The 12863-nt window shown below is 39.6% G+C and overlaps 2 protein-coding genes across 2 annotated transcripts in view; both read right to left on the bottom strand.

Moving 5' to 3' along the window:
- ASB3 (ankyrin repeat and SOCS box containing 3) overlaps positions 1–12863 on the bottom strand; it is a 212851-nt gene that overhangs the window by 196868 nt on the left and 3120 nt on the right. The window lies entirely within an intron of this gene.
- The window catches only part of GPR75 (G protein-coupled receptor 75), a 9427-nt gene continuing 3229 nt past the window's right edge, over positions 6666–12863 (bottom strand). The window contains exon 2 of the mRNA XM_006873543.1: positions 6666–8624. Within this exon, the coding sequence (XP_006873605.1) occupies positions 6885–8507 (1623 nt within the window). The 5' untranslated portion in view covers positions 8508–8624 and the 3' untranslated portion in view covers positions 6666–6884. The remainder of the gene's footprint in view (positions 8625–12863) is intronic.

Genomic DNA, 12863 nt, shown 5'->3' with positions numbered 1-12863 from the left:
TACATAAGATTGAATATGGTGTGAAAGTTAATGTTAATGTGAAAGGCAACTATTATAACATGAGGTTTGTTTAAAGTATCTTCTGATGATTATGCAAGATTTTCTAAAACTTCTTATAGGGAAATCAGAAATAAACTATTATTCCAAGGGAAAGCTAGAAACCATGGGTCCCCTGCCTGAGTCATCCCTTGTAGCTTTGCTATCCAAGGGGGGCATTCATTGTCACTCTGCTAAACAATGAACTTTTCATGCATAAGACTTCTCGCAGTTCTGCTCCTTGGCAGGATGGCATCCGCCATTCGCAGGATGGTGTCCGCAAGCAACCCATTCCTAAATGGGATTATAACAACGTGCAGGTAAATTAGTTTTTACAACACATGTTTTGAGGGATGTCCTGATGTGGCACTGTGGGTTAGTGTGCTGGACTGCAAGGTTGGTTTGAACCACAAGGTTGGGGGTTCAAACCCACGAGTTGTTCCTTGGAATGTCTATATAGGGTAACCATGAGTTGGAATTGACTCAATGCACTTAACAACAACAACAACAATTTAATCCATGGTGTCCTGATGTGGTGCTGCAGGATAATACACTGGACCAGAGGGTCAGTTTGAACCACAAGGCTGGTGGTTCAAACCCACCAGTCACTCCTCCGACAACTTATACAGGGTTACTATGAGTCAGAACTGACTCAAAAGCACTTAACAACAACAACAACAACAACAGGCAACTAAGAAAAATGGGTACAGTGATTGATGAAACTACATCTTCCCTTTGGAAGGGAGTAAGCATATTTTTGTTCAAATGAGAGAAACTGCATTAATTTAAATGGTAAAATGGGGTTGTAGTATTGTTGCTGTTTGGAAGTATGGCTGTTGTTAAGTGCCGTCGAATTGATTCTGACTCATACAGTGACACTGTATAGGGTTTCTTTCTGAAGAGCAACTGGTGGATTTGAACTGCTGACATTGAGGTTAGCAGTCCAGTATTTATCCTAGAGCATCACACTAGAACTTCAGGAAGTATTGCTATAAATTCTGAGTACTAAGAACATGAATCTTTGTGGCTAGACTAGAATGGAACTCAACATCTGTTCAGAATTCCTTCTAGTATATCTTTTTAGTGCTGCTGTTTTTGTTATGTGCTGTGGAGTCGGTGCTAACCCTTGGGTTTCCGAGGCTGTAAATCTTTACTGGAGCAGAAAGCCTCATCTTTCTCCCAAGGAACAGCTGGTAGTTTTGAACTGCTGACCCTGAGATTAGCAGCCCGATTCCTACCCACTACATTACCAGAGCTATCCATTCTAAAACTCTCTGAAATGTCTCCTACCATGCCACAGCAGGACTCCTAACAACCCATTCTAGAATCCTCTGAAGCTGGTGTTGTAGATGCAAATTAGGATCCCTCAATGAAATGCAGAAAGTGCTGGTGTGGTGCTGCAGGATAATGCAATGGAACAGCAAGGTCAGTTTGAGCCACAAGGTCAGTGGTTCAAATCCACCAGTCACGCCTCGGAAACCCTATACAGGGTCACTATGAGTGGGAACTGACTCGATGGCATTTAACAACAACGATGAAATGCACAGCGTCTGATTTTTTCTGCAGCAGTGTTTTGAGTGTCCAGCCACTTTCTTTGCAGGTGTCAAGAGAGTTTATTGTGAAAGTAGTGGCAGTAACAGCAGCATCCTGATCACTGGATGATAACTTCAGCACTGGGTACTTGAAGTCGAAAGTCCAGGGGAGACCTGATTCCATCCCTTCCTGGTTGTAGCAGAAAGAGCACTCCCTGACTAGCTGAGCAGGTGGCTTTACTGTAGAATCTTTTTTTTGAGACTTATCCTGGAGTCCTGCCCAAATCTAATCTGATGATTTTGTAGACATTTCATTTCCTATTTTAAATCCTTTTCTGCTTAAATTAATGCTTTTTGATTCTTAAAACTGATAAAACAATAAAATACTTTTAAATTCTCTATATATTTCCAAGTTAAACATTTCAAAGGAATTACTGAAATGTTCATTCAATCTTGTCCCATTGGGTGAGAAATGTAGTTTAATAATTAACCTTAGTGTTAATTATTCTGGTTAATTTGAGGATACATATTACATAGGATAATAGGAGTCTACATATTCCAAAGATGATTCAGTCAAAAAATCCCAATTTAATGGTTAGTGTTCTTGGCTGCTACCGAAATACTGGAGGTTCAACTCTACCTAGAATCACCTCAGAAGAAAGGTCTGGTGATCTATTTTCAAAAAATTAGCCACTGAAAACCCTACTCTGATAAATATGGATCATCATGATTTGAAGTCAACTTTATGGCAACTGGTATATATAACAAAATATCATCAAACAAGTTATTTTATCTCATAAGGAAAATAATTTTCTCTCTGTGAGATTCAACTCATTGCCACCCATAATGTGAAAATGATCATTGCCACCCTCCATTGGTTTTTAAATGAATGACTGGACAGAAATCATTATGTTACAGTCTGATGTTCAGAAAGGTTAGGAGTTTTAATATTTTTATTTTCCAAATATTATTTTAAAAGAACATTAAAAGCATCAGAAGTACAAATCAGGCCTACCAGTTAACATAAGAACAATTATTATAAAATGTTTGAAAATACATCACATACTTGGCATCACAGTAAAACATAAAGAGAACTCATTAATATACCCTGCTAACTGATTATATTCAACTGAATTCTCATTCTTTTAGTTCTCATTTTAGCCCTTATGAGAGACATTATGTATATCTACCTATATCTATATATCCATATACAGATATAGATATGTGAAGGGGCTAAGAATCTAGCCCATTGTGTATTTCATGCAGGTTAAACCACTAACTTCTTGATGAGCATAAAGACTGAAAACCTCATATACACATGCTTAGTTTTCTTTATGCTATAATTTACCTCCCAAAGTTGGGCACCATGCTGGTCAAATCATCCAAACTCAAAGGCAGTGGAGTCACTAGGGGGTTAGGGAGTGTGTGGACAGCACCGGGTGACACTGTCAGAGGAGGTGACACCAAAATGACTGTCTATAAAATTTTTGTGCAGTGTTTCAGCAGAAATTTATTTTTACAAAAATATCCCATGTCGTTATAATAACAAAAACATTTTTCGTAAGTCCAGCTTACATGTATCAATATACCTATAGGTTAAAACTCTACGCTTATTTACTTTTTGAACCTTCTAATGCGCTCCAGTCTGGGGCAGACTAGTGTGGCACTGTGGGTTAATGCGCTGGACTTCAAGGTTGGTTTGAACAAGGTTGTCGGTTCAAGCTCACCAGCTGCTCCTGGGAAACCCTATACAGGGCCTCTGTGAGTTGGAAGCGACTCGATGACACTTAACAACAACAGCAAATGTGCTCCAGTCAGCTGTCATTATTACCCAATTACAATGATGTTTCAGATCACCTGGTTTTATCTGCAGAAGTTACAAGCACACACTGTTGTATTCGTTGCTGCCACCAGTGTTTTTATAGTTGATGATATTATACAATTTTCTGATGCTTTAGCTACACTATTGTGGTAAGCAGCATTTGTGAACCTATATCAATAACTTTTATGAGAATGAAGTAACAACAAAGGAAAAAGTCGAAAAATTTTAAAAGCCGCTTAGTTACTAATAATGTAATTAATAATGTTGCAATTTAATATAGAAAGATTTTATAAACACTGTTGCTAGTATTCATATAATCTAAGAAATGTTATATTGAAGCAATCTACAACTGTGTTTATCACATATTATTCTATGATTAAAATTGATAATTAACATTACTGCAGATTCGTTATGGTCTGGCGTGGGAGGAGACCCATGTGGGGGCGTTAACACCAACCCTAGTGACACCACTGCTGAAAGGTCACACAGAAAACCTACCCTTTCAAATTTTATAAGTAGAAATTACTTTTGTTTCAACTTTTAATTATATTACATATGAAATGCCTGGCTACAGAAGAGATATACGATGGTAAGCCAAAAGTATTGCTACTAGGGTTCCAGTTCATACATGTATGAGTTTATTCCAAACAAAATGTGTTTCAACATGTCTGTCTGATCAGTGAATGACTGCAGGCAAGTTTTCTCAGTAATACTCTTGTCTTAGTCTCACTAAGGTACTTTAAACAACAACAACAAAAAACAGTCCAACGAAAACAGTGGCTTCCAAGGGGATCTGCTGGGCCAGTTAAATTCAAGGACAAATTGAAGTCAACTCAGGTTATAGTGACTATTTGGGGGGCAAGGGGGTTTTTGTGAATAAGTTTCAAGCAAGTTGAAAAGAGCTGTGGTAAGAAAAAGGCCAGGAAAGTAGCATCAAGGAATTTTTCTTTTCATCCTGACTATACTTCTGTTCATCCTCGAGGGGAGCAAGGGCTGTCCTACAAGAATTTCATTGGGAAACCTAACCCCATCTACTCTCTAGCCCTGATCTGCCACCTTCAGACTTCTTTGTGTTCCCCAAACTCAAAGAACATTTAAAAGGAATACAATTTGAGTCCCTCAAGGATGTTAAAACTATTGTTTCGAGGAGGTATAAATGGAAGAGTACAGAATTCTTCAGGGAAGGGTTGGAAAGATGGAAACACTGCCTTCAGAAGTCTATAGACCTAGATGGAGGAGATGTCAAGAAACAATAGCTTCACATTTTTATATTTTTGTTTAATAAAAGTAGCAATGCTTTTTTACTTACCTTTGTATACCCAAAAAGGTGTGGAAGTATTTTCTTGATTAGTGTTATTGATTATAAAGCCATTTCATTTATTAGAAAAATAACAGATTTAATTTAGGGACAAAAGTATAATTCCTTATAGTACACAATTTCTTTGACTGTGAGAGAGGATAATACATTTTGCTTAATTCTGTCTTTGTTAGAAGGATATAACATACTAAGCTATCTTACTGATGTGAGCTAAATGAAAACAATGTTACATTAAAAATATAAAAAAAACTGATGTAGATAATAGTGATTTCTAAAAACAGTAGTGATTCACAAAAAAGAAAATGTAGGGGAGGGGATATTTAATCTTCTGTTTTAAAGGAAGAAAGGAGGGGAAAAAAGAGGAAGAGAAAGGTGACAGAGAGGGAAGGGGAGAAAAATAAGGGAAAGAGAATGAAAAGAAGAGAGAAAGCGGGAAGAGAAAGAAGAAGAAAGAGAGAGAGACCTAAAATGTAGATTAAAAAATGAAACCTATACTTCATACTTAAGTCTCAAGAATAGGAACAATTAGTTGATACTGGAAGGCAAGAGTTACTAGGCAAGGCTGAACAGAATTCTTGCTGTATATATATATATACTCCACATCTCTTATGCTTTCTGTATTTGAGACTAGTTTCAGGGAGGGTGCTGTAAAACAGAAAGAAGTCTCTTCCTATTGGCAACAATAGTTTTAAATATAACAATTTATAAAATGTAGGTTTTGTGCCTTGGTGCTCATCTGATGTCTAGCAATTATAGTTCCAAAATACTAGTGAGTTCAAATGTTAACTGTATAATGAAAATATTTTTTAATAAAAATATGAGTTCACAGTTGTTATGCTTGGAATCACAGAATATATAATAAAATTAGTTTTAGGTCTAGAAATACTTAATCTGTTCTTTCCTTACTGCCCATTTCCAGTTTAGAAGTCATAGAAGAGACAGTTTGAAAACAGAACTTCTTAATAATTTTTCCACCATGGTAATATACAAATAAAGGGAAAAAAAATGAAGCTATTTATAAATAGTTATTTGGATAATCTTTGCCTGGTTGTTCATAAACCTTTATCACACAGAAGTAAAGTACAAATGAAAACACTCCCAATCTCCTCCCTGTGCATTGATAAAATAACAATCCCGATTGCTTTCTATACAATATCCTGCCTAAGATGGCCGCAGTAGCATTTCCTTTTCCAAGAAGAGCGTCCCTCTACTATAGATGGCACTCCTGAGTGGTATAGATGGTTAATACACCTAGCTACTAACTGAATGTCCCCTCAGAAGGGAGGCATGGTGATTTACTTCCCAAAATACACAATGGAGTGCAGTTCTACTCTGACACACATGGGCTTGCCTTGAGTTGTACTCAACTTGATGACAACTGGTTTACTGGTTTGTCAGTTTTCAACAATAGATACAGTCCTCTTCCTTGGTATTCTTGGATGGCATCATTCCAAAATAGAAAAAAAATCATTTTTAACAAGTAAACACATTTCTTTTTGAGAACTATGTCTATTCAATTGACACAAAATGATAATACCTATAATTAGAAATGGTAATAATTATAATACATTCTCAGCAGACTGTCTTGTAAAAGGAAAGTACGTAATATCTAATACTTGTGTGGATTTTGGAGGAGGGTAGAGTAATAGATAAAATATTTCTGATTTTCTGCTTTAACAATATATTATTTATTCAAATAAGCCTGTTAGGAAAAAAAAAAAAAGTAGTTTCCTATTTCAATACCTCAAAGAATCAAAAATTGAAATATATTAATAAAAATGACACCTCCACCAAAAACCATACCTTTGCAGTCTTTTAAAAATGCAGTCAATGTATACTTCAAAGACCCATCACACTGACTCAGCTTATAATCAACTGATTTTTGTACTCTAACATAGTAGTATAATGACTCCTGGGATCTATTTAAAGGATCAGTACAAAAGACTGGGACACAGGTCAGGGTAAAAAATCTAAATAATAAATTTTTACATCAAATCTTAAAATGTCAAAAGAACTACAAAGCAAATCAATAGATATGAATAATTCAGACCAAAGAAAATCGTTACTTCCTGTGGTTTAGCTGCATTTTTAAGTTTTGATCTACCACTCATCTCACAAAAGTTAAAAAAAACACAAGACTAGTTTAATGAAATTAGATTCTCTAGTTTCCAGGACTTTAAACGGAAGGGACTGGAATCTGCTTGGCTGAAGTGCTATCATAGTCTTGCATTAATTCATTGGTGGTGTGATAATGCATGGCAATGTAAGAATGGGCAAATCCAAAGGTGTTCACTGGCTGTAAGTTGCGTGGAATGCTCTCCTCCTGGGAAGGGCTGCTGTTATAGATGCTGTAGTAAGGTTCAATCCGAGTGTTGATGGGAGTTGAGCTGCTCTGGCCATAGTGTTGATGTCCAGCAGAGATCTTTGGGCTAACCACACTTTCCTTAGAATGACTTGGGCCACAAGCCTGGTCTATGAATTTCTTCTGAGGTTTTGGAGACAACATGTAGGCAGAATTTGTTTCATGATGGGAGGACTTATTTCTGTTGACTTCGAGGTTCCCTTTCCCCATGGCTCGAAGTCGGGTCTTGTGTTTGCAGCAGAAAAAGCCCAGGCCTATGTATTGGAGGCACCAGAACACTTTCCTTCTCAGCCCTGCACTGTTTCGAGAATATATAAAAGGGTTTAATCCTGACTTGAAAAATATAAGGGTAAATCCAAACAGTTCAAACTGATAAAGGATGAAGCTCCCATTGTTGGACAGAACCACCTGCACCAAGGAGATCCCCAGTGGAAGACAGCACACCAGGACCGACAGCACAATGATCACACAGGTGACCACAGCTTTGGAATCCTTGGCAGTGGAGAGATTGACGGCTGACACCAGCTGGAGCCGGCTGGCTACAGGAGTTGGCAGCTGTTTGGGACTCTTGGTGTATCCATGGGTCTGAATGTGATGCAGTTTGTTGTAAGTCTGGTTCCTGTATAGAGCTGGCATGGTACACTGGATGGCATCTCCTCCTCCCTTTACAGGGACCCCCATGAAAGGCTGTGGTCTAGAAGCATCAACTGTGATCACAGGGGGGCACTTTCTGACTTGAGCATTCTTCCGCAGGGTCTGAGCAATCATGATGTAAGACACGGACACCACGGCAACACAGAAGGTGAAGTCAATCACATAGAGAGACAGGATGGCTTTCCCTTCTCCAGCAACCAAACTGGACATGGGAAGGCAGAGGTGGGATTTGCTGGTTTTCAGGGTAGCCACGGTGGCAAGGGTGAAACTGGTGGCCCACAAAAGCAGAGTGAGGAGCAAAGTGCAGGGAAAAGAGGCTGTGCGATTGGGCTGTTTCCCCAACACCATGCGGAGTCGGTGCAGGGCAATCACTGCCACTGTCTTCAGGGACATGATGATAAAGCCCGAACTGGTGAGGTGGAAGGTGAAACAGAAAGCATCGGGAATATTCCTGGCTGAGCTGAGGAACAGCACAAAGGTGAACATGGGTGCAGTCACACCGCAAATAAAGAGGTCACAGAAAGACAGGTTCAGAATCATGAAATCAAAGTTGGTTCTGAATTTCCTGAAAGCTGGATCAAAGAAGGATAAGAAGACAATGAAGTTGCCGTAAGAGCCTAGACAGAAGATGATGATGAGGAGAAAAGTACAGGTTACCAAGGTGGCTGTGTGGATGAGGTCCTGGAGGCCCTCCTGGAGAGAGGTGCTGTTTTCCCCCTGTGAGTGAGGCACGCGGAGTGAGGTGGCATTGGGAGCATCCGGAAGGTGTTCTGTTGAGTTCATCTTCAAAGACAACCACCTCTTCTTTTTGTTCCCCAAAAATACTCAGTGGGAAGGGAGTCTGGGTCTCAACTCACGGAGGAGCAGGTATGTGTCAAAAGAGGTCCAGGGCAGATAAGCCTGCATATAAAATTGCATACCCAGAAACAGAATGAATGTAGAAAGCATCAAATCTCATTATCGTTTACAATAGCACTAGCATTTTTCAGCTCTGACCCAGTGCATCAAAAGTATTTCTTCTTACAAAGCCCAACGCATAAAAGACACAAACACCTCAAAATATAATCATTCAATTAATGTTTTAGTTTTATGACAGTGGGTTTCAAATTTGTTCAAGGATTGCCTGGAGAGCCTGTTAAAAAGGTCTCACCCTTTGAGATTTGGATTGAGGGATGTGCAGATGTTGCCTCTCCTCTAATGGGCAACAGGAGACACAAAAACTTAACCTTTCTGGCAAAGAGATTACAATCTAGTTGGACATCAATTTAACTATAGCAGAACATGGTGTGTGACATCAGGGTACACAAAGGAAGGGAACCTAATCCAACTTGGGGAGGTGGTTGGGGACGGATGGAGAGTCTTGGTGAATAGGAGTTGGCAGGTGAACAGTGAGGGCAGGGAGTGGGGAGGACAGATTGGGAGAAGGTCTTTGCACAAGCAAAGGTAGCGAGGCAAGAAACAGCACATGCCTGAAATAGAAGCAGGAGGGAACTGGTGATGCACAATGCGGCTCCTTCTGTAATGCCCAGGAATTAACAACAAATCTCACCTCCCTTGTTCTCCATTAGTAAAAATTTCTTCTCCTCACCTGAGATTTCTTGGCAAACTCCATATGTTCTTTGGAAAATTTTTGTAGATCTACTACATTTGAATTGTAAGGAGCACTGGTAGTGTAGTGGTTATGAATTGGGCTGTGAACTGCAAGGTTAGCAGTTTGAAACTACTAGTTGCTCCGTGGGAGAAAGATGAGGCTTTCTGTCCCCCGTAGCGTAGTGGTTACGAATCGGGCTGCGAACCTTAAGGTCAGCGGTTTGAAACTACCAGCCGCTCCGCGGGAGAAAGATGAGGCTTTCTACTCCCGTAAGGATTTACACCCTCGGAAACCCTGTACAGGGTCGCTATGGGTCGGAACCGACTCGACGGCACTTAACAACAACAACAACAAAGATTTACAGCCTCGGAAACCCTGCTCAGGGTCGTTATGGGTCGGAACCAAATTGACGGCACTTAACAACATCAACAACATTTGAGTTGTAAGATAAGCAGTGGACTGCCAACTGCAAGGTCAGTGATTCAAGCCCACCAGCTGTACCCTGAAACCCTTTACAGGGTCATTATGAGATGGAACTGACTCGACAGCACTTAATAACATCAGCATTTGAGAGAGAAAATTAAAGCAAAAGTTGTGTGTGATTTATAATTGGAATATACAAGATGCAAAGCCCCATTCTTAAGCTTGAAACTGTGACCTTAAGTCTGAGTTATCATTATCCTCACAGGAGTAGAAGCAGGAGGCCTGCACCCATTCATTCATACATTCCTTCACTCAATTTCCCTGCTGTATGTGTATGCTATGTACCAGCATTAGGATAGGTACAGAAAGTACAAAGACCAGCTATATACAGCTTCCTATTCCTTCTTTCTTTTCTTAATCTTTTTCTCCCTTCCATTTTTTTGCAATGCAATTTAACATACCCCCACACAAATATTCTATGTTGTTTCAAACCTCAAAGCCCTACGTGGTTTGATGTCCATAGCCTCCCAGAGGTGCTTCCAGTGGGACAACCTGATTTGTGCATTGGAGACTGATGTGATGCACCAGATGAAAAGCATTTGCTTTAAGCCAGTTAAGTGATAACCAATGGCACTGTGGAGAGCCAAAGCTGATGCTTAGAATATTTAACTACTAGTTTCAGAAACCTTTGAATTGTGTGTGTGTGTTTGTAGAGGGATTATGGGAGATCACAATGGTTTGAAAACAGTCCATCTCATTATTGTACATGGGGCCAGCTAACAACAACACACAGTAGCTACTAACTACTCAATACAGACTTCTCTCAGCATTTAACAAAAGGTAACAGCTGTGCCAGTGAGTATCAATGAGACAAATAGTCTGGGAAGATACACAAAACTAATTAAGTATCCTCTGTTAAAGACATCCTTATGGTCAAACAGTGCAGAGACATAACAATATACTTTCTCCCCAGAAAGAAACCACTCAGTGGCACCAACCACGGAAGGCCTGTCAATATGCTTTTGTAAAGATTACAGCCCAAGAAATCCTACAGAGCAGTTCTACTCTGTAACACATGGGGTTGCCATCCATCATCCGTGAGTCAGAATCAATTGGATGGCAATGGATTTGGTTGTTTGCTTGTGTTTTGATGGGCAGTGAAAATGACAACCTTTTACTTTTTAAAAATTGTTAATTGGAGGATTAAGGTTAGTTGAGGAAAAGAAAATAGAATGTCCAATTTGGGGAAGCAGAAAGAAAAGAGAGGTGATACCAGCATTTGTACCTTATCCCCACTGGCAAAGGGCTTCCTCTTTGGAAGTAAGGAAATGAAGAGGGGCAAAGATGGATGCAGGAATTTGGTCTCAAAAAATTGGAAGGATGTAGTTATTGGGATGCTAAGAGAAATGGGGGATTTCACAAAGTCCATGAAAAATGAAATTGAAAGAGGATGGAATTTTTGCACAAACTTTTTGAAGCTTCTCTGTATAGTCAGTAGGTGATAATGAAGGAGTGGGATGTTGGAAATTATGAAGATCCCTGTTGTTATTGTTGTTAAATGCCGTTGAGTGGTTCTGACCCAAAGCGACCCTGTATAGGGTTTCCAAGGACCAGCTGGTGAGCTTGAATAGCCAACCTTGCAGTTCAAACGGCTTTAGTCTAGTGCATTAACCCACAGCGTCACACCAGGACTCTAAGGAGATTTTTGGGGAGTGTCATGGGAGAAGAATCTGATAAGGTACTAACATTAGTCAAGGACAAGAAAACAGAAGGAAAAGAAAAAAAGACTTGTGGGGCAACTTTCATTATGTGTAAAATTAGAATTTTTTTGCAAAACATCTTAAATTTTTCAAAAATTAAAAAATTATACAGGAGGATTCCAGGCCAAAAATAACAATGACAGAATGATTAGCAGTATCATTACTATTATATGAATTTTATTGAGTACTTACGCTGTACCAGGCACACTTTTACTTAAATTTCACAACTCTGAGAGAGGTACTGTAAGTTATCACCATTTGTGGAGGAGGAAACAGTGAGAGATCATCTAACTGAAAGTGGTAGAACATGGAGTTGAAGCGGTTACTCTCCAAAGCTTGCGCTCGTCACTATCATCCTACCCAGAATGGCCGAGAAATCAGGTCAGAAGATAATTACAGAAACTATAATTCATTCAGTGACATTTATATTACATATACTTCAAAGTTAAGTTTATTTTCATAATAATCCTCTGAAGTATTGTAAGGGATTGATGGTAGTACAATCCTTCCCAACTGAAAGTTTTTTAATCCCAAAGCGCATACACATGCTTCTGAATACCTTTTTGGCAAGCTTGAGAATTATGGTTCCAATATAAAGCAATTATAAGTCACTCTATTGGCGATAGATAACTAGGGAGGCGGGGAGGAATAAAGAGCTGGGAAGAGAAAAGAGAGGAAAAGAAGATGGAAAAACAGAAGTAAAAGTTTGAGCAGAGAAACTTTAGGAGCAATGAAGGAAATGGTGGGGGAGGGATCAGTAAACTCAGGTTTTAGTACTAACTCCTGAGACTGCTAAGAATGAGGAGGTCGTGATAAATATTTAGAATACGTTGATGATGGCCAAACTCTAAAATTTAGTTTCGAGAGGGGGTCAAACCAATATCTGGGTTCCGAGTTGGACTACGAACCAAAAGGTTGACAGTTCAAACCCACCAGCTGCTCCACAGGAGAACGATGTGGCTGTCTGTTCCTGTAAAGATTTGTTGTTGTTGTTGTTAGGTGCCATCGAGTCGGTGCTAACTCATAGCAACCTTATGCACAGCAGAATGAAACACTGCTCGACCCTGGGCCAACCTCACTATCATTGCCACGCTTGAGCCCACTGATAATGCCACTTTGTCAATCCATCTTACTGGGGGGTCTTCCTCTTTTTCTCTGACCCTTCACCTTACCAAACATGATATCCTTCTCCAGTGACTGGTCACTCCTGACAATATGTCCAAAGTATGAGAGATGAAATTTGGTCATCCAGGCCTCCAAGGAGCACTCCGGCTGCACTTCTTCCAAAACGGATCTATTGGTTCTTTTGGCAGCCCATGGCACTTTCAATATTCTCCTCCAACACCATAACTCAAATGCATCAAT

The sequence above is a fragment of the Chrysochloris asiatica genome, unplaced genomic scaffold (assembly GCF_000296735.1).
Source record: "Chrysochloris asiatica unplaced genomic scaffold, ChrAsi1.0 scaffold00245, whole genome shotgun sequence".
Taxonomy (NCBI): Eukaryota; Metazoa; Chordata; class Mammalia; order Afrosoricida; family Chrysochloridae; genus Chrysochloris; species Chrysochloris asiatica.
This window is presented reverse-complemented; position numbering and strand designations above follow the sequence as displayed.